This window comes from Nanorana parkeri, unplaced genomic scaffold, assembly GCF_000935625.1.
Source record: "Nanorana parkeri isolate BGI_ZX_2015 unplaced genomic scaffold, ASM93562v1 scaffold888, whole genome shotgun sequence".
In the NCBI taxonomy this organism is placed as follows: domain Eukaryota; kingdom Metazoa; phylum Chordata; class Amphibia; order Anura; family Dicroglossidae; genus Nanorana; species Nanorana parkeri.
The window spans coordinates 653572-676797 of NW_017307156.1; the positions used below are offsets into that span (position 1 = coordinate 653572).

Sequence of the window (23226 nt, forward strand, 5' to 3'; positions counted from 1 at the left end):
AATTCCTCGATTAATCATTCATTTTTTTGATCGATCAAAATTATTTTGATCGGTACTCACCTCTCCGCCAGCTTCCGGGTCTTCCGTCGAATTATTCAGACAACTGCAACTGGCAGAATACTAAAAAAAAATAAAAATAAAGTCTGCAGATAGCAAAGAAGCTATTGCTTCCTGTGCTATCTGCCATCATTTTAGTGGGTTGCTCTCTCCCAGCCCCCCCTAACCAGACTTCATTTGCACTATTTTCTTCCTTTATTGTTTCCCATTTAATAAGACCCATTTTTCTTAATCATAGTAATAGTATTTGACAATACCAAAGGACAGATGTAATAGGGTTGCATTATTCAATTAACGTTAAGCCACTTGTTGCCCCTGGCAAAAACTGCTACTCTAACCATTAGACTTATATAAAAATAAAGATTCCCCCAAGTAGCAATAATGGAAATACAAGCAAATGCAATTTAATAGATATAAAAATCAAATAATGGTGCGGTTATTCAATTAATTGTTCCTTGTTCAATAATACTGGATTAAAAATTTAAGACCAAGGATCAGTGTTCTTTCCAGTAACTAGAAACAGAAAACAGAATGCAGAGACACGATCCTCAAACTTATCCAGCTTCTCTTACAGTTTAGAGCACTGCTAACAACTGATAAAGTATAACTATGGGCAAAATCAAAAAGGGCATTTCTGATGTAGTCTGAACTAGCATTTACACAACAGTTGTTTTTTTTTTCTAAGCTCCCCCATCACATAGTTTTATTACCTATGAATCCTGCCAGTAGATCTGTTATTTTTTTCCTGTTATAGGGGGACAATCCTGTTCATTTAGCAGCAAAATCGCACACTGTGTTGTCACCATGTGGGCAGTCTAGTCTCAGACATTAGGAACAGTAAAAATCCCTTACTGCACTTGAACAGGGTTTCCAAGGGGGAGAGGTAATGCATGTTTTTGGTGTACCGCTCTTGTATACTAGAAAATACTATACTAGAAAATGAGTTGTAGAAATAATAAAAGAAGAAAAAAAAAAGAGAGAGGAGCACAACAACCTTGTGCTTTATCTAAGTAACACCAGAGGAAAGAATGTATGCACTCACAAAAAAACAGGTAAAAAGCCAGCATATACAGTACATCAGCTGCAGGGGTCCTGCAGAACATCACATGTAAAGTGGAAAAATCTTCGATTTCACTGGGGCAATCGTTAGCTCTGGGGGTGGGTGGAAACATCACTAGCAGTAGTAGGCATGGTCATTTCAGAAATTACAGCCTTTCCCTAACTTTTGTTAATTTCCTCTTCAATTCCCTTATGTTGCTGATCACATATATTCAAGTCCACAGCAGATGTCATGGCCTTTTTGTGAGTGCATTTATTACCCCCTTTTTTCTTTTCTCTGTTTTCACTTAGATAATGCACACAGTTGTTGCGCACCTCTTTTGTTCTTAGATAGACATGTAGTTTTAAATGGGATTTTAGTAAGACAAAAACAACTTGAACCCCAACTCCAGTTAACATTTTTAGGTAGTTACAGCAACTTTTTTTTCCTCTTTGGACTACAAATGTCCTCCTTGGACACTTTTCACCTACATGGGGGGTGCGTTTTCAAAAGGAACATAACATTGTTCGTGCTTTCTGTTCAGCTTACCAACACATATTTTCTGTATTTGCTGAAAATGTTCTTAGCCTGGGAAATTCAATATAATGCAGCCATCATATCTAAGGACTGATATGCTGCAATATATTATTTTTCTTCTTGGGTTTAGATATCTTTTAATGCTATTGACAGTGTGCATTATATATTAAATTGTTTTGCGTATAGTTACATTTTGAATGGAATCTACAGTATATACCTTTTAGATATCAGCTTCCATAAAAAATAAATATGCAATCTTGAGATCCTGTCAGGGAGCAGACAGGGCTGGATTTCATGTAAAAGTTAGAAAACAAGTCCAGGGAATAAGCGCTCTCCGAAGTGCTGGAGGGGGTTAAAGGGGAGTTTTAATGTGGGCCACAAGGTGTGCTGCTTCTCAAAATGTGCGGACCGGGGTGTCTGCCGTTTGTGCTAAAGACAACAAAAAGGTGAGGGGTAGAGAAGCGCTAGTGACCTAGTGTGGGTCAGTAGGGAAGTGATTAAAGAAAGTATGTAAATTCTTAGTGTAATACCCACGTCTTGATGAGTTGGTGGAGGCTTTTGGAGGAATAATTCTGGGAAGGTGGTGCTGTTTGTCAGCACTTCCGATCAGACATGAATGGTGTCAGTGTGTTGGCAAAAGTAAATGAATGGGCAGGTGAGTAAAATCAATGCAGACAACTGGCAGGTGTAAATACATAAACTTACCATTAAGTAAGTAATGTTGCGACATCAGCGACAAAGGTCTTAGGATCAGGGCCGGTGCTAGGATTTTTGCCAACACAGGCAAAGTTAAATTTTTGCGCCCCCCCCTCCCGACCCCCTGTCGTGCTGGGCCTGCTCCCTATCAGCGTTTTTTTTTTATTCACTTACCTTCGGTGCGGGAGAGCAGCGGCGAGTCAGCGCTGGTCCGGTGGGAGGAACTCCAGGTTGGGTCCTAATTTAGCTGGCCGGTGACTGCCAGAGGATCTCGACACGCGCGGCACCTCTGGCAGTCGCCGGCCAGCTAAATTAGGACCCCACCTGGAGTTCCTCCCACAGGACCAGCGATGACTCGCCGCTGCTCTCCCGCACCGAAGGTAAGTGAAGAAAAAAAAAAAACATAGCGCAAGCATCGTGGCATTTTGACAAGTACTTGTCAAAATGCCCTGTTTTTCCTGCCCTCACCCTGCAGCGCCCTCAGGTGGCCGCCTGACTTGCCTTGCGGTAGCGCCGGGCCTGCTTAGGATACAATGAAGTGGAGATCCTGGGCAAGGTAAGTATTGTAAAATCTGTTTGGTCAGTTTAGTTCAAAGTGGTTGGGAGATGTAGGTGTTCATCACGATCCTGTGATGACACTACTGTGGTTGGAGTAACTGAGTAGGGCAGATGGACACCCTGTGGGTGCTTATGCCGCTTGGCAGGACAATTGCTGGGCAGGTGGAAGGGGAGAGAGACCTTGTGGGGAGTGCTGGTGATAGCTGGTCTCTGATCCGTGCCAGTGAGCAAAGGGAAATGGGCAGATCGTGCTACCCAGTGTGTGGAACCGGAAAATCACAGCGCTGCTAAGTTCAGTGAGGAAGGGGGGGAAGTGTTTCCCTCGATATATATCAGCTAAGGATTGACTGGTCCTGTTGTGTGTAGAGATGGGCAAAACGGTTCATCTGCATGAGCGCTCCTCAACGGATCGCTCACTGAAAAGATCCGGATCTTTTAAATGGCTCATGGTTCACTAAACCGCTCTTTTTACTATAGTAGCACCCCACCCACTATAATGTATTGCTGGTCCTACATAGTTGAAGCTATTCTGCATTGCTGTATGATGATTATGACCACCAGCTATGCAGGACTACAAGTCCCAGCAATACATTATAATAAAAATCAGCTATGCAAAATACCACTAGCAACCACCCCCCCCCCTCCCCCACACACACACACGCACACTATTATACATTATAATGCATTGCTGGTACTTGTAGTCCTACAGGTATGCAAAGTCCCAGCAATGCATTATAATAAAAGTGAGCACTATATCACCAGCATCCCCCACCCCCCCAACTCACACTTCCCTGCTTCCCCTGCTACCCTCATTATTATAATTCACACAATTTTACTTCCCTTTAAAACAGCAGCACAATTCATAAGGTGGAGGAATGCTGTAGTGTAGAATGAGTGAATCTTTTGAGCGGATCTCAATCAGTATCATGGAGAAGGCACGAGTAGCGGAAGAACTCTATCATTCCTGATCCATCCAGAGCCAGATGCAAAGGAGCGAAAGAACCAAATCATTCCTGAGTCTGTCTGACTCTTGAGATCCGTCTCTTGGGTTCAGAAATCCGTCTCTCACACATGGGATTGGTTGCAGGGGTGGGCTGGGCTGGTCAGGGCTGGTCAGGGCTGGCAGAAGCCTGGCTCTCACTCTAGGATCATATTACAAGAGCCGATTACACTCTTGTCTCACTCTCTGCTTCTACATTCCATCCACAGAGCACAGACCAGAAGAACCGCCGCTCATTTTTACTGAGCCACCGCTCTTTCATTCTTCTGAGGGAGCCGCTCAATAGATCTGGATCGCTCATGAGCTACCCATCTCTAGTTGTGCGGCTGATAGGTAGAGGGAGCATGCACGGGGGTAATTTGACAGGAGGGGAGTGTGAACACTGCCGGGACTGCAGCCACCCTGGGGGTGCTCATGCTGCTGACAGAGCAGATACTGAGCGGGTGGAACGGGAGGGAGACCTTGTGTAGAGTGCCGGCGATGGCTGGTCTCTGATCTGTGTCAGTGGGAGAGGGGATCGGGGCAGAACGTTCAAGCCGGCGTGCGGCAGGCAGCGGGTTAAATCACTACAAAACAAAACACAAAAATTCCAAAATCACACCGCTGCCAGGCTGCTGGGGTCAATGAATGGGGAGAAGGGGGAGTGTCTCTCTCTCTTCTAGCTGCTTTATCACGCTTCACCAATTTTAGACTTTGACAGACCTAAGTGAAGACCATAGCTTAGATCTGGACAACTGGAGACTTCTTCCCACTATCTCTGCTCAATCTCATGTGAGGACTCCCTGTTGTGGCTGACCACTCCATTCAAGAAACTATGTCTGGAGTCCACCCTGATCAGGCAAGTGCTTTCGCTCACCTATTCCATATTAATGGAAGCTGACTGCTATACTCCACCACCTATATAGCAAATGGGAGGAGGATCTAGCCACCTCTTTTATACCACAACAGACAGACCAGATTATACTCTTTTCAGATAATTCCTCAACCCCTGCTCTCCTACACCCCACATAGCCTCCCTTACAACCTAAGTGCTTAAAATGTGAATCTCAAGATGGCACCTTACTGCACATATCCTGGAGCTGCTCTTACCTTTGAAGTTTCTGGAAATGATTGAGACAAACAAATAAGTCTTGAACTTATGGACATTGCTTTGACATGATCCCTTGGCATATTTACTAATATTTACATATAAATTAAAAAATGCCATCAAAAATACAATGCTGGTTCTCCAGAGTGAATGAAACCATGCAAATGGGGGACCCAACCCTCTCACTTTAGAGTCAAGGCACAAAAATCAAGAAAACCAGATAACACTGGATATCTTCCCACTATACATAAAGATACCACTCAAATCTAAGTCAGGAAGTGTAACCCTTGACCTGTCAGAACCTGCACTTCCCTCTCCTTTTTTTTCCACTCTCCCCTTTCTTTTCTATTTCCTCCCTGCCAAACTGTCACTATCTATTCCCCTTACCTTTGTACCTTCCCCTCTCCATCCACCCTACCCTTGGCAAACCAGATATGTCCTCTACCCCAAGTCCTTAAATTCCCTCACAAAAAAAGGGTCTCATCGTGACAACCATGTACATGTCAATACCCAACTCAGGAAGCTCATTTGATTAGCATGTTACCAAGCAAAGGTAGAATTAGACAGTATTCATTAATATTTTAATAAACTTGCAGAGCATCTGCTGGGAGTCTTACCAGGTCATTGCCTAGGCCAATCTGGAGCAATGATAATCATGGAATACCCTCCATATTGATAGAGGTTGGGCACCACTGTTCTCCAGAATGCTGTATTTTTTGGATTCCTGATATTTAGCCTATGCATTAACCAGTTTTAATGTGAATACAGACATAAAATCACTTTGGACAACATCTATATGTCTCTTTAGGCCCTCGATAACCTTACCAGGCATCTCCTGCTTTTTTGGGTGAAGGGTGAATTAGCCAGGTTTGGATTTACTGGTCAACAGCTATTGTCTAAGCTGGTTCCAGGAATGATTAAACGTCCCCTCTCTTCTCCACATATGCAGTCCAAAGATCTTTCAGTAGCTAGACTGCTCAGAATCTAATGTCTGTAGGTAGCTTTACTCTTCATTCAGATTATTTCAGAGTTGTAGGGGGTTATTCACAAGTGAATAAACCAGCCAAAGTGTATGGACTTCTGGCTTGTACGGTTGATTCCAGCCGTACATAGGCTGTCTTTGGCTGCACTTCGGTCAGCCGAACATGCTCTACATGTTCAGCTGAGCTGAAGTGCAGAATGACTCCGACTCAGCCGATACAACATCTGAATTGGCTGGGCCGAAGCTCCGGCAGCTCACTTGCTGAAGTTCTCCCCTATTCTCATAGGGGCCGAACGGCAGTGAGTGAATAGCCGAATGCATTTGCCTCGGCTATTCTGCTCGCTACCTCCGTGATACCGAACTGAATAGAAAAGAAGTGAAAATAGTTGGAAAAAAATGTAAATATATAGACAAATTAAACCATAAATAAAAGACTTTTAAAAAAGAAAAAAAGCTAGCTCTGCCCAACTGTTTCCTATTGGCCGCCACCTGCTAGAATCTTCAAACAGGTCCCGACCAATGAATAACATTGTCAACGTCACGGCCAGCACCGCCCAGTTGTTTTTATTTAATGACAGATCAGCGTTCCTTCGGCGACTGTATGGGCTATTGTGCTTAGCCCATACAGCAGCCTTTCAATTCGACTGAACCAAAGGGCTCCGGCACCCAAAGAGAGGCGAAGGATCAGCCAAAGCTACAGCTGTATCCTTCAGCTCCTATGTGAATAACCCCCCGTAATTTTCTTATTATCTATTACATGGCATGAAATTAAGCTGATTGTCATATTAGTCTGACACACTGATATTTTTAAAGTACCATTTATTATTGTGAAATGTAGAAACATACTATTTGATAGGTTTTTTTTAGTTTTTTTGTGCATCAAATAGCTTTTCAATTACCAAATAGGGCAAGTACATAAAACAAGGAACTCTGTTTGTCAGGTTTAGAAAATCAGTTTCTTTGCAAATGTTTAGCCCTTTTACCTTCATAAACTTAGATAAAATTGTTCACGTGGTATACCTAGATCTAAACAGCTCTGCTCTTATAAAGTATAGATTTATTCTGTTTTGCTGCCAGATGTAACTGCTAAACATTACAGGACAAAACGAATTAAAGAAGAACGCCAGGCAATTAAAAAATGTACCTTTTCACTGGGGCTACTCCTGCACTGCAAGGGTTAACTGCTCATTTTGTTTTTTTGGGGGCTAAAATAAACAAGATACACTCACCTGATCCTTGGTCCTGGTCATGATGGACTGTCCTTAGGCATCCTCACAGCTAATGTAGTTGCATTAGACGTGATGAAATCACTGGGTCCTTAGAACACCAGAGCCCGGGGAGAAGAGACTGGAGGTACCAATCTTGCAGCCAAGTGGGACCAAGTATCAGAACAGTGTATTTTCTTTATTTTAGCCCCTAGACCAAAACTAGCTGTTAATCTTTGCAGTACGAGGGTAGCGCCACTGCAAGGCTCAATCTTTCAATAGCCTGGAGTTTTCCTTTTAGACAAATATTAGACATATTCCATTTTGTATTTTAAAGGCCTTTTTAATAAGTCAAGAGCTTTCCATTGAAATGCTTTCTGCAGCTCATTATAATCAGCAATCTTTTTTCATCATTCTGATTATTAAAAAAATAATGCAAATCACATTATGACTTCTTGCAGTGTCTATATGACCCATACCTGCAATTTTAGAATTGTAGCAGGTAAGTCTTGCAGCTTTAATCCACTGACATGACTTCAGCAGCCCTGGAGATGACCAGACATAAATAAATAATTTACATTCTCCACTTCCTTTAACCCTTTTATGGCCAGTGGTTATTGATTCCTACTTGCCTAACTGCATCAGCATGTGTTGGTTAACTTGACAATAACTCTAGTATACTAATTTGTATACTTACATAAGGTTTATATGTTTTGAAGAACATTCAAGGCTGTTGTTTGTTGCACTGTTATCATTAAAATCCTGCTTTGTTTTAAATAGGCTGACAAGTGAACTAAAATGTAAACAAAAACTTTTTAAAACCTTTTCTACTTTTTTAAATACTAAGCACTTACTGTATGCAAATGATGGTACATCAGATGCCACTGCAACCTGAAGGTGGCAGTGATCATCTAGAAGCTGAAGGCTTTCATTTCTGTTAATAATGCTTCCAGCCTGCATGTGATGTCATAGTGGACCCATGTTGCAGAGGTAAATATACTGTATATTGTTGTACTACACGGACATCCGAATACAATATATGTGCCTTCGAATATAATAATGCTTCAGTCATATTGCATTTGCATATTTGCAGATGGGTGTTGTGGCAAAGTAAATACGAGTGAAGGAAACCATTTATGGTATGACATAAGCTGTTCTGTTAGCAGATAGAACATGCTAAAACTGTGTCTACGCTAGAGTCCAGGAATGATATTTTTCAGGTATATAAAAATGTTGCCATACTAAATAATGTATATTTTATCAACACTTACATCAAAAACATAGGATACTAATGGTTAAACAATATGACTTTTTTTTTTTAGGTCTCTCAGCAGCTAAATTGCTAGTAGAATCAGGTTTGAGTGTTGTAGTTCTTGAAGCTCGGGATCGAGTTGGGGGAAGAACTTTTACTGTGAAGGTGAGTAATCTTTACGTTATCTAAGACTGATTACTTTTGCTTATTGAGGAGACAGTTCTTGACCTCTTTCAGAATTGAAGATATGCCAACTGCTAAGAATCCATTTTACTGATATAGGGGCATTAAAATGGGTACATTCATCAAATATCGAGATGATGGTAAAAAAGGGCTATGCGATGTCAAACTTTAAATTACATTAAACAAACAGCCATGCTATGGAGATGCAATTCCATATCACTTAGCATACTTTGGTCAAAGTGGTGAGTAATGTCCTAGACATTTTGGAATAATATGCAGTTTAAGAAGCAAAGACGTTAGCCACTCTGATCTTTATGGAAGTATCAAATAATGAAAGGTGCACATGGCAGGCCAATATACAAAACAGTACAAAGGAAGTCCCCAGCACACTATCAAGCTAGTCAGCAAAAGCCCCAACTAAGCTGTTTCAACTAAGGTTAGTTCTGTACATTGCAAATATATGTTGAAGCCACATTGCCATGTAAAGGCACCTCTGATAGGTGTGGTCCAGGTGTGGTCCCTAACCCTAAACATTTTTTCCTGCTTTGGGAACATATGTAAATGTACAAACAGAGCAGGCTCATCCGGAGGCAGCTCTTTTCTCCTTTATGGCATAGCAACACCCCTAAAGCATTCAAGGAGGTGGCAGTGGGGCTTTGACGTATATTTGCAAATATATGCAACTAAAACCTCTGTTTGTAGTTTAAAATAATTAATTAGGCCTTTTTGATGTCTAGATTGAACGTGTGCTGGGGACCAACTTTGTACCATTTTGTATATTGCTTTGCCCATGTGCACCTTTCTCTGTTTGTTGGCTTCAGACAGACCAGAGAAGCTGTTTTCATGCAGACCCACGCTGGTAGTCTTCAGCTTTCTTGTACATGTAATGTCATGAATCTGGTGTGTTGCTGTTGCTGGCCTTTAAGAGGAAAGGGCTGCCTGCTCTCTGTTTGCACATTCTATATATGTTGCCATAGTTGGGAAACATGGAGTTGTCTTGACATGGCAATGTGACTTCAACCCATATTTGCAAATATATGCAACTAAAACCTGTTTTTAACCTAAGTAGTTGAAACAGATTAGTTAGGGTTTTTTTCTGGCTAGCTTGAATGTGTGCTGAGGACCCTCTTTGTACTGTGTATGTAGTATGTTTAATTGACTAAAAACCTGACGCTTGCTCCATGACCAACAGTGCCAAAAAAATTGCAAACTGCTTACATACATACTGTTCATATGAATTGTTCACTTAGGTCAACCTTTAACAACAACAGTAAATTATTAGGACTTCTATATACAGTGTGAGACTTAACGTGTGCTGCACAACCAGCACTATTAAATAAATATTTTTGTTTTACCTGAAAGTTGAAAAATATTCATCTAGATGGAACAGGGAGCTTATGTAGCAGACCATGTTCTGTGTTTTGGAAAAAATAGGAACTGCAAAGCAATTGGCCATTGCTGTCCAAAAGCAACAACAACTTGTGCACTGAGATAAGCTACTGTTAAAGAAAATCATTGAATGTTGGATTCTTCACAGTATGACAAGCTGCAAACTACCCTTCTAACACTGCCCCCATAACATCTATATTTGTTTTCTTACTCTGCTTATAAGTGACTAAAGACCATCAAATGGAACCCAATACCAGTACAGATGGACTAAAAAATTTCTACAGTTAATTTAGCCATTCCAGTTCAAAAACTTATGGGTGTATTATTGGGATATAACAACACGTTTGACTTGCGCCACAGTAATGTTTCTTATCAAGCTCAATGTGTTTTATATTTGATATTAGAATAGCAAAACAAAGTATGTGGATCTTGGTGGTGCCTACATTGGTCCAACTCAGAACAGAATCATACGAATTGCCAAAGAATTTGGAGTGGAAACGTATAAAGTAAATGAAGTTCAGCTGCTCATTCATTATGTTAAGGTGAGATTCTAAAATGTGACAATCATCATCATACACAGCATATTTAGAGCACACAGAAGTGTTGCATCTTTTGGGTTGCTTTGCCTGATAGAAATCTCATACGAAACTGTCTAATAAGGAACCGTGTCCGCAGCTGCGATCTCTCCTGTCAGCTCTCTCTCTCACCTCCCGGCTGTTCTATAGCAGTAGCGGCCGGGAGGAGACAGAGCTGACAGGACAGGTCGCAGCTGTGGGGACCTCAGTACTGCCTGACACGATCCCCTCCGCACCTCATCCGACAACACCATCTCCCCGTCCCTGCACCCTTCGGGGGCCAGCAGCTTCGGGCATAGTGGGCCGGGACGGGCTGAACATTAGGCTGATTGTGTTCAGCCTGGTCCACCGGGAAAGTGCCCGGTATGCCCGATGTGCCCGGTTCCGCCAATGTAACGAAACTATTTGCACTGACCGCCAATGTAACAAAAGTGTTCACAATGACCGCCAATGTAACGAAGGTATACACCATATACATGCTTAAACTTACCTTGTTCTTGCAGTCTTCAGGCAGTTTTTTCTTCCTTAGCAGGGGGGGGTGGGGACAGGAACAGCACCAGCAAGCTCCGGAGAGAGCACAGAGTAGAGAGAGCTGGGTGAGGAGATGTTTTTCCACCCTCCCCCACCAGCGCCCTCTAGTGTCTACTGTGTGGTAGCGCCAGCTCTGCTCAGAGCCGGCCATCGGGCACAGCAGACCGGCCCGAACACAATCAGGTTGATTGTGTTCAGCCCGGCCCACCGGGGAAGTGCCCAGTTTGTACTATGGCCAGTCCGTCCCTGCCAGGAATCGTAAACTTCTGGTCTTGCTGAGCAGTATATTGTGACTGAATTGGGAATGTGCAGGGATACAGGTCTCTGAAGATGCAGGGACAGTGAGACAGCACAACAAACATAGGTGTGCCAGAGTTGCAGGATCTAAGGAGCCGCCTGGTCTTCACCAGAGCCACTGATGGTGTGGATGTTGAGCTGCAGAGCAGCTCCCAGGTTGCCGCTCTCTGACACACACTTGCAGGCACAGTGCCAGTGAGTACTCAGGGACCACAGCACATTGGGCAAGACACAGGGTGCATACAGGATACAAAGTACAGAAAACAGGCACTAAAGGGAAGACACAGTGAACATGCGTGACACAGGGAGCAGGTAACAAAAGGGAAAATACAACAGGTGTACCCACAGAGACAAGAGATACACAGGAACAGCAGAGGGGAATGCACAGGAGAAAGGAGGGAGGTGCACAATAGTGAAGAGCAAAATAATCACAGGAAGCATGAGTAGGAGGCAACTACAAAACAGAGCAGAAAACAATGCTGTGGAGAGAACTCACAGCCACAGCAAACCAAAGAGGTACACAGACAGAAAACAGAGGACATGCAAGAGCACAGCAGGAAGGGAATACTAAAAACAACAAGAGCACGCAAAGACACAAAATACAAGGTATACTTAAACAGCAATGCCACAGGAAACAGAGGATCCGTCTACAAGCATGGAGACACGTTGCTTGAACGCTAAAGCACAGGTGCACAAGTTTTTTAACACCTAAGTTCAGGGCAGGACAGGAAACCAAGCAGCTCGGACAGGAGGCAAAACTCAGTGCCGGATCAATGTACAAGGAACTGTGACACGGTGTGAAAGCACCACCAACACTAAAGTCCCAATTTTAAAGCACATGTTGTTACTTTCATCCAATGTCTGCAAAAGAGGCACCAGAATTTATCCAAAACATTTCTTACCTTGTTCGAATGTCCTAAAATGTGGCCTCTTCATACAGGCTGCGTCCCAAGCAGTTGATTAAAAGATTAAAGGAAAACCAATTACTGGCAATTTAAATGCCATTTTTTTCTTTATAAATGTCATTTTATACATTGTACAGATCCCCCACTTCACAGGCAGTTTAAGGGGACCCCCTCAGGCACGATATTTAAAGGAATTTTAAATTTTTATTGTTTCACTTTAAGTGACATTAAAATCACTGCTCCTATAAAAACAATATTTTTAAAAAGTGTTTTTTCATTGATACAGTACCCGATACAGCTCCAGCTGCATTGATACAGCTCGCAGTACCCGAATCTCCAGAACATTTTTATGGCCAATAACTTGCATATAAGCCCTCAAAAAGGGGACAACTGATTTTCAGAGTTCTGGTCCCATAGACTTGCATTGAGTTCGACTTCGAATTCAAACTTTTTCCATGTTCTAAATTTCGAATTTGAACCAAACTCGGCTCTGTTCGGCCCATCACTTATCAAGATGGTCTTAACTATCTAAGTTTAGCCCATTTCATTTGTTTAGCCCATTTAGTGACACAATACACAAACACAATTAATTAGAAAGGAACTCTGTTGCTACAATAGATATAAAAAACAAAGTGCCCCTGCAAGAAAGAGAGTTCATACTTATCTGACTTGCTGCCCACCCCACCAATCTTCCTTGTATTACAAAGATAACACTGCTGAAGAATGTTCAGTATCCACCACACTTCCAGGTGTGTCAGATGCCATGTCCCCTGCTGCATTCAGTGGTTTCATCTGCCTGCCCTAACATGACTACTGTGTCCAATAGTGATGTAGGAGCTAGCAGGAGGAACCAAAGAGTGCAGTGGGGGACCTAAAAAACACAATTTTCACTTAGAGTTAGAAATACTCACTTTCTGACAGAGAAGCTACAGTATGCCACCTTGCGACTCAGCAGTGAGATTTCCACAGTAAAGTGAGTGCAGGAAACCTCCTTTTCAACTTAGCACATGTGCTCCATAGCCACATAAATTGTAATTTAAATCCTGTCAACTTGTAAGTTAACAAGAGAGGCGGGAATTAATTACAACCTATGGAGCTCCGTAATTAATGTGTGAGGTTATAGAGGACGTCTCCCCCTACTCACCTTTCAATGAAAACTTGATAACTGAGTTGCCAGGAGGCACGCATTGACTTCTGCGTTGGATAGTAAGTATTTTAGACTCCAAAATAATAAAGATGGCCAGGAAGGCCATTTTTATATGGCAGTTATAATTTAGTAGCTTTTTAAACTTCTCCAAGGCATAGGTTTATTGTACAGAAAATACCATAGCACTAAGGTTGCCACAATTTTTGAGAAAAAAATAGAACCCTATGCTGTCCTTGCTAATAATAGCACTGGCCACAACCCCCATCATTTCCTTCCAGGCTGATAAGATACCGATCAGGTGACATCCCCATGCAATACTGTAAATCTGTAAGTTTACGAGAAATAAAGGAATCAAATGAATCAAAGTCACAGGACAGCAGGAAAGGCTATAAAGAAAAGTATAGCAGATCAAAGTAAAAAGAAGCTGATGTGCTCAGTGGGAAAAAAGAGAGCATATATTGAAAAGAGCAATAGGCCATATTTATCCATAGAAACACACAAAATGAGTAGGAGGGCTGATAGCTCCATCTAGTGGAAATCTAAATTATCATTCTTTTTTGCTACAGTGTAGATATGAACCATTTTATTTTACACAGTCAACAAGTCAAAAGAAAAGGCACATTTACGCTAAAAAAATCAATAGCAGCTGAGGAAAGACAACGTAAGGATAATATGTACACAAAGCCCTTTTCAATAGACCTGACAATTGGTGAGAAGAAAGAAAATCATTTGCTGCCTCAGGTAAACTTGGATCTCTTCCCTTTGCAGATGATTCAGGCAATTCAGCCTTTGAGAATTACACTTTGCAAAATATAGCAGGACATTTTCTATTAAAGTGAACCTGTCATGCCCACCAAAGTATACATATATCCCAACCTGCAAAACCTTATTCCAGGGAGGTCCCCTTCTCATTTCAGGGAGGTGCCTTCTCTGTTTTTTTTTTATTTTGACAGCAACTGCCGGCTACCGTCAGAATAAAAAAAAAAAAACTAGATAGCAGGGGAATGAATAGCTAGGCTGTCAATCAGCAGAGGAGCACCTCAGGTCCACCTGTGCGGATTGACAGCAGCAGCATATAATGTTAATAATCACAAATAAAAGTTATTAATTATATTGTTTTATGTTATTATTCATTAAATTATGTTTTTATTTTATTTGTGCTTATTAACACTATATGACAAGACATACGGTTACCGGCACCTTGCCTGTGCATTTTGTAAAGGCAGCTGTGCTCTTCCTGTGAGATGAATTGGTGCGCAGGGAGCTCCCCTCCACAGCTCAGCCAGCAGCCAACATTAGGAAGTGTGCCACTCACCCTCTCTGCCCCCTCCACAGGCGTCTTCTATCGGCTGCCCCACCCCCCAGACACTGTCATTCACATCACAAGGTGTCTATAGAGCTACCTCAGGGACCTCTGCCTCCAGCCAATCACAGGCCGCCCTGCCGTGCCTAAACCCCTCCCACTGACTGGCCACCATTACAGGATGTGCTGGCACAAACTTTTTTACCCTTACAACTAAAAACTTTATTCATACTCAGCAGGACTAGTGAGCGCAGCAGACCTGGAAAGGTTTAAAAACTTTCCGGGATAAAATGTATCTCTTGCGGGCATCCGGCAGCTGCTATCTAATAGCGGGAGACTCCCGGAACGTCCGGGAGAGTTGGGATGTCTGAGTATATGAGTTAGCATTAGTGGTAAATTACAGACACTTTTTGTGCTTGTACTTTACCAGTGTAAAATGGTCAGTAAAGGCTCTGGCTTTTGACATTTGAATGGGAGGAAAGAGTCAGAATCTAATGGGGAACTAAACCACAGGCTACGGGAAGGTAGGACGTTTGCCATAATGTGCAAATTTGCACAGCATATTCACACTTTATGGCAGATTTACCTCCTAGACTGTTCTTCCCCAGACAGTATCTCTTGCTCTTCTTCCGGATTCAGCGTCCTCTATCTTACAATATTTGAGAGTCACTGATGTTGTAACCCCTGTGCATGTGTGCTGGAGTTACATCATCCCAGCTCCATACTTGCTATCTTAAAGATTCTGTGTATATAGTGATAGTGTACACTGCCAGGAAACTTGGTGTAGCGCTCACCCCCGAAGTAGCTGCTGGAATAATTAGGGTTCGGTGTAGCAGTTACCTGCCCTTTTCCTCAGCTCCAGCAATATCAACACTTCTTGTATAGAACAGGCTTGAGTCGAAAGTATTTATTGTTCAGTATTAAATTGGGACATAGAGTTAGGCCTTGTTCACACCAAATGCAGACCAGATCCGGGCAGGTTTCTGCACACGCAGTGTAGTGGGTTGTGCCGCGTTTTAGACGCGTTTTGGATGCGTTTTTGATGCGTTTAGGGCCGTTTTTTTTTTAAAGTTTAACATGGGCTTTCAGGCACTTGCATGCGTTTTTGATGCGTTTTTGCGTTTTAGATGCGTTCCAGACCAGATCCAGAGCAGGTAAAATAGGGCTTGCCGCAGTTTTTTCATCCGGTCTGGATCTGGTCTGGATCCGCACGCTGCGATGTGAACTGGAGGTCAAAATACCATAGGAATACATTGGACGCAGTTTTGATCCAGTCTGCACCTGCTCGGGTCCGGATCTGCTCCGCGCTTGGTGTCAACAAGGCCTAAGGGTTGCAGGATACCTGAGTAACAAAAATGGAGGACGGTGTCTTCACTAGTAACAACAGCAATAGTAACAAGCAGCAACAGGTCCTATGAGAGTGATCAAAAATAGATTTTTGCACCAGAGAGCATCCAGGACTTGTAGAACACCAACTGGCTTCCTCTCCTCTGTATAGTACCTAAATCTCGGGTGAGGAATCTCTCACAAGCTCCCCTGTGACACTCCTCAGTAAACTGATCCATCCTCCAGCCATGTGTCCTTCGGGTCTCATCCCAATAGCACGTTAGGCCTCTAAGCCCCCAGCACTTGCCACACACTGAGGCCTGGGTCAGACATCTTTCAACACACAGACCTCCTCCCTAGGAGAAGCCCCAGGGGAAAGAGAGTTCTGGAAAGGTGTACACAAATATTTATCACCTTCCCCCAGCCATACCTCCAAGTCAGCCTACTCGGGGATTGGTCAGGATCAGATGCAAACTCATAACCTGGCAATTGATCCTCCCAAACTCTATGCTGGAGCCCCAACTTAGCAACAGGGGTAATCAATAAATCCACCACACTTAGGGAAAACCTGCAGAATAATCAACCTCCAGACTAACTACAGTCCAGAAATAAAACACTTAGGCCCGGTTCACACCTGGGCATTTTGTAGCGCGTTCCTACGCTCTGCAAAACGCTCAAACACCGAAATCCCATTATTTCCTATGGATATGGTTCACACCTGGGCGTATTACAGGCCGTATGAACACCCTACAAAACGCCCTATGCCCAAAGAAGTACAGGAGCTTCTTTGGGGCATTTTTGTCGCACCGATCCATTGGGATACAGCCAGGTAGCCCTCGGAAACGCGCGTTTGTCGCGCATTTATTTTACCGCAAATCGCGGTAAAAACGTGCGACAAACGTGCATATTCGATACGCCTAGGTGTGAACCCAGCCTAAAGTGGAAGTAAAAAAAAAAAAAAAAAATGCAGATCGGCAGGCTTTCTATACATGATAGACCTGATGCATTTAGCCATATACACATTGATGCTGGTACTGTGAAACAATTTCAGTAGCACAATCTGTTGTGTACTGTATGCACTAAATAGATGCTTTGCTTTTATAAGTACACTACAATGCATTTTTTTTCTTTTTCATTTACATTCCAACAGGGTAAAGCATATGCCTTTAAAGGTCCATTCCCACCTATGTGGAACCCCATTGTTTACTTGGATTACAACAATCTATGGAGAACCCTGGATGAAATGGGAAAAGAGGTAACATTTCACAAAGCACATATATGTGCATATGCATTAAAGTAGATGTAAACCCTAACTGAATGGCATTTCACAGGGAGTGTTTTCTGAAGGTTACAACCGTGGACCATGCAAGCATAACATGTGACTTGTAATCTCTATTGAAAGCCAATCAGACAGAGTGACAATGGAGGAACACAACTGAGAGAGTGGGGCAAACCACTGCCCCACTAAAAGTGGGAACTTCCTGACCTTCATGACAAAAATCACCAGTTATTTTTTTTAAAGGAAGACACATTTTAAAATTACATTCATATTTTAAAGCTTACATAAGATTTTAGTGACTGGGTTTACATATACTTTAAGGTTCAAATCATAACATATGTAATGACAAAAATGTACTTGTAAACAAATGAATAATTCTAAATGTTTAAACGTAATACAATAAAAAATAAAATACCGCTTATAAAAATATTTAGTACAATTACAAAACAGATGCATAATAAATTGTATAATTTTCAGTATAGAGTAAGGAACTAAATAAAATATTCTTTACTGTATGTAAAAAGACAAAATCCATGCAAAACATTGTTAATCCTTCCTTATGTGGAAAGGTTAAGAGTTAGCAGTTAGGAGTGTATTTTTAAAAGGGCCTGCTTTTCCAGAACAGGTAATAAAAATCTGAATCATATGCTGTCATGTGGATTCTTTATCAAAATATCTAGAATTGACTCCAGACTCCAGTTAGTAATGATGGAAGATTGTGAAAAAAAAGTCAAGCTTAATCTGTAATATGTTGTTACTACCTTGTGGGTATAAATGCTTTATCCTGTGTTAGTACAGTACCAATATTATCCTCAAGCTGGTGCTAGCGCACCTTACCTATCAATTCTGGATAGGGAAGTGAACGAGGAGACAGCGGGACACTTGAGAGAGCAAGAAGCCATAAGGGAGTAGAGTGAGGCAAAGAGATTCTCTCTCTCTGAGGAGATACCTGTTAGGTAAGGCACAGCCAATAGCCTTAGGAACAATATGTGTTAAAGCAGCTGGTTCTGGGCAGAAATAGTGGTGGTTTAAAAGAAGAGGGTTGATCTGTGGAGGTGGCCAATAGCATTCCCTGCACACATCTCCCATAACTCAGAGCACTGGGCCTTTGAAGTGGTGGTAAACCTCTTTTTAAACATGTGTAACTTAGGCCTCAAGAGTCAAGTGAAATGGTGCTTCTGCCAAGGCCTAGAGCCTGTCGAGGGAAGCACAAGTGTGTATGTGAGAACTGGTGGAACAAGTGAATCCCTTTGGGATCTGTCCCTGCAAAACTCTGGTCTCAAGGAGGTGCTATTTGGTGTAGGACCACAATGTTTCCTTTTACAATAATGGCATCGTTGTTCTCGGTCGGACCACTTTACAAGACTGTTACAGCCAAGCCAGGGTGGTGTCACAACCATTGGTGAGCCAAGTGGTGAACAATCATTGTGGGTTGAAACCCTGACACACCCCATCCATTAATTTTTTTCATGTGCATAGCTTAATTATGTCGCTTGCTTGACCTCCATTTGTTATAATATGTTATGTAATATGTTATGATTACTTGTACCATATGTCATAGATTCCTAATGAGGCTCCATGGATGGCGCCGCATGCTGAGGAGTGGGATAAAATGACAATGAAAGAACTGATTGACAAATTGTGCTGGACCACGTAAGACTTTCAAGATTTATATGTTGTCTTACTCACATGGCATCTTATAATTATAAAGCTTTGGTCAAAAATAATAAGAATTATAAGTGACACCTACTTCTGTGAACCTTTGCTAGATATGCTGCTGTTAAAATTGGGCTTTTACCACCATTCTGTGGGTTCTGCTCTGCAAGATGCAGAGCATTTAGGAAATCAACGTAGACTTCTGTGAACCAATTACTTTAACATGCAGCCCAAATTTTCAGGATCAATTACCCAAATAGTAGATAAATGGGGGGCTTTAAATTGATCCTCATGAACAGGGCCGGTGCTAGGATTTTTCCCAACACAGGCACAGTTGAATTTTTGCTCTCCCGCACCGAAGGTAAGTGGGAAAAAAAAGCATAGCGCAAGCATCGGGGCATTTTGACAAGTACAAGTACTTATCAAAATGCCCTGTTTTTTCCACCAAAAACACAAAACGTACAAACAGCGCTCTTGTAATGGTAATAAGGGGGTGAACAGTGTATGACCCTAGATCGTGTGCAGCCCTGAAACCCAGGAGGAGTGCCTGTGTATCTGCAAACTTGAAACAAAAAAACCCAAAAGGGCGCAACACTGGGTGGGCTAACTGACCGGGTCGGGAGACCCAGGGAAAATGACAGGAGAATAGTGTGACAATGGGTGCACTGGGCGAAAAACCAATGGATAGCTGAGGAAAAAGAATAAGCACTTACATTTTAATTCATGGGACCAGAGGATGGACGGCCGGTGCAAAGGATCGGGTCATCCGTGGTATCTACCTGGAACTGGTGAGCCAGGGGATGTGCATCCACACGGGGAGAGGAGGCTGTGGGCGAGGAAGAAAAGGGGGGGAAAGAGCAACCACAGGAATGGGGACTCAGTCCGTGGCCCGCTGTGTGAGTCCAGGGGCTGAGTAGTGTGGGAAAGAATCGGCGGTGTCAGAAGGGTCTGTGATAGGAAGAGGGTAGTGGCGGGGTGGAAAGGCAGTGAGCAACGCGTTTCGAGGAGTGATACCTCTTTTTCAAGCTCGAGAAGGAACGAGCTTGAAAAAGAGGTATCCGATCTTCGCAGCCGCGGTCACAGCAGCTCTGCCTGCTTCTGACACCGCTGATTCTTTCCCACACTACTCAGCCCCTGGACTCACACAGCGGGCCACGGACTGAGTCCCCATTCCTGTGGTTGCTCTTTCCCCCCCTTTTCTTCCTCGCCCACAGCCTCCTCTCCCCGTGTGGATGCACATCCCCTGGCTCACCAGTTCCAGGTAGATACCACGGATGACCCGATCCTTTGCACCGGCCGTCCATCCTCTGGTCCCATGAATTAAAATGTAAGTGCTTATTCTTTTTCCTCAGCTATCCATTGGTTTTTCGCCCAGTGCACCCATTGTCACACTATTCTCCTGTCATTTTCCCTGGGTCTCCCGACCCGGTCAGTTAGCCCACCCACTGTTTTTTCCACCCTCACCCTGCCGCACCCTCAGGCGGCCGCTTGCCTTGCCTTGCGGTAGCGCCAGGCCTGCTCGTGAACTAAATGTGAAAACCTTGTTACTTATAAAATCAAATTACATTTATTGATTCCAAAATATTAAAAAACAAACTATAAAAAAAATACATAAAAGCCAGAGTAAAAAGTAGCTCAGGATTTGTACATAACCCACCCAGGACCATGAACTATATCAGATGTTAGTCCGTAATATTACCCAATGGTGTATTTCTTCTTGTATATAGGTGCTCCCAGCATATAGTTCAGCATAGGCCCAACTACAACTTTAATTCAAACAGCACAGCTCAGGCACCAGAAGCACATAGGGAGCAGAAGAACTGCAGTGAGAGCCCAGTTTTTACACTTAGACATTAAGGTAGCTTTGGATAGAATGGACATGGTTAAATGTACTGTCATTTTTTTTACCATTTGTGTCCCATTAGGCATAATAACTTTTACATCCTGTCCCATAGTCACAATGGGGGGAATGTATCAAAATTGGAGCAGACAAAAACTGGAGCAGTTGCCTATGGCAACCAATCAGCTTCTCTCTTCAGTTTGTTCAGTTAAGCTTTAAAAATGAAAGGTGGATGCTGATTGGTTGCCATGCACAGCTGCTCCAGATTTGATCTGCACCAGTTTTGATAAATTGCCCTCAATATAATTTAAATGGAAGCCCTATCTTAGACACAACAAAAGATAACAAGAGACCCCAACTGGAGGATTTTCCTTCTACAGTTGTTTAGGCAACAACTAAAAATGTAGACTTTTCTCTTGTTTCTAGTACTGATGACAATGGTCACCAGGACACATAGAAAATGTAAATCTCTCCATTGTGGACACAGACAACAATAAAAACATCACAGAGGTTTTAGCCTTTTCCAATCTAAAACAGGGGTTGGTGTTTTAAAATAATAACACTTGGGTCCCTAGCTCATAATAGCCTGCTTGCTAAATAGCATCAGATTTTATGTTTACAACTAATGCATGGCCTTTTGGCCCCCGAGGCAGAGAGTGGACCCCCAAAGGGCAGAGAGGGCTGACATTTCACTCTCAGGGGCAGATCCTAAGCCAGTGAAGGTATGTGTGATCAAGAAAGTTAGGCGCCAGTCACTTTAAGTGCCTTTTTAAATGCTTTATTGGAGAATGTCATAACTGGGAGAGAGGGTATGGGGCTTATGACATCCATAGCAGAAATAGAACAGACTCCAGACTCACCAATCCCTTCAGATTTCCACTGTGCAGAATCAATAGGAGCACAGGCTGACACTGGGTATTAGTACAACAGCTGAACAGGGATAGGCATGAGATCTTCCATAGGAGACATACCAGACTTGCTCCTGAGGTCCATATCAGCCTTCTCCAGGCTTGAGGCATAGTCAGCATTTCCATTCTTGAACATCCTAAACCCAGGCTAAGACCGGGGTGGACTGGAACTGAGCACATGGTAATTCCCCTGAGTATATATGGGGCCATGAAATTCCCAGTGATACTCACAATGTTCCCCATTGGCTGTCCCACACTGCAGCTGCATCACACGTCACCCAGACAGGTACAATCAATGACAGAACACTTGGAATTAACCAGATAATTTCCAAATACAATTCAACCAGACTGATTACGGAACCAGCACAGCTAAATGTCTAGTAGCCACTCCACAGATGATGATAGGGACTACACTAACAAGTAACTTTTTTCTTTTTAGTCATAGAAATATTGCATATAAATATTTCATTGCAGCCATTCACCATTCTCCGGCCCACGAGCCGCTACTAAGTGGCCCGCAGCCAGCTGACAAGTCGGGCACACGGTCACGGACCGCGTGCCCGACTTGCGGGAGCAGCTACACGTTCTGCATTTCCGACGGATGCAGATCGTAGAACTGCTCCTGTCAGCTCCAGCCAGAGCTCTGTCAGTTCTGAGCTCCGGCCGAATGATAGATCATTAGTAAGGTCTAGTGCAGACCTTACTAATGATCACCACTAGATCACCAGGGAATAAAGATGTGCCTCCTGCATGGATGAAAGCAGGTGAGGGGGCTTGGAAGGAAAAGAGGGGGGAGGGCTTTATTAATATGTGTGCTGGGGGCTTTGGAGGGAGGGAGGGAGGGATATATGAGACCATATAGATTTCCAGTTAGAGGGAGACAGTCAGAAAGTGACAAGCCACTGCTAGCCTTTCTTATTATAATGCATAGTATGGTCTGCAAACAAAGATAATAGAAGCATCATATACTGAATATTTATCTGTAAAATAAAGATTTTATATCAGCAAAATATTCATACAAAATCAGTTCTAGAGTCCCAATTTTTCAGTCTGCCAGTTTATGTGCTTCTTGGGTTACACATTCATTTTATGTGCTTCTTGAGTTAAACTGAGACAGAGTTACTGCTAAAATTAGGCTTTTATTTTGCTGATGTGCATTTTATTAAATCTTGTTTTACATATAGTAAGTTTATAAAGCATAGGTTTATGAAAGCTGTCATGTACTTAGTGTAACTTGCATCTTTCTATTACATTACAGCACAGCTAAGAAATTTGCAACCGTTTTTGTGAATGTAAATGTGACATCAGAGCCTCATGAGGTCTCAGCTCTTTGGTTCTTGTGGTATGTAAAACAGTGTGGAGGAACAACAAGAATTTTCTCAACCTCCAATGGCGGCCAGGTAAACTAAAAACCAATTCTGTATAATTGTTTAATTGGGGAACTTTGGGAATAATAATCTTCTGCTGTTATACA

General features: G+C 42.7%; 1 protein-coding gene across 1 annotated transcript in view; it reads left to right on the forward strand.

Annotated features, from left to right (window-relative positions):
- Positions 1-23226, forward strand: part of LOC108794708 (amine oxidase [flavin-containing]-like) — a 57087-nt gene that overhangs the window by 21061 nt on the left and 12800 nt on the right. The window contains exons 2-6 of the mRNA XM_018565795.1: positions 8484-8578; positions 10390-10527; positions 17220-17324; positions 18910-19001; positions 23011-23152. Of these exons, the coding sequence (XP_018421297.1) occupies positions 8484-8578; positions 10390-10527; positions 17220-17324; positions 18910-19001; positions 23011-23152 (572 nt within the window). The remainder of the gene's footprint in view (positions 1-8483; positions 8579-10389; positions 10528-17219; positions 17325-18909; positions 19002-23010; positions 23153-23226) is intronic.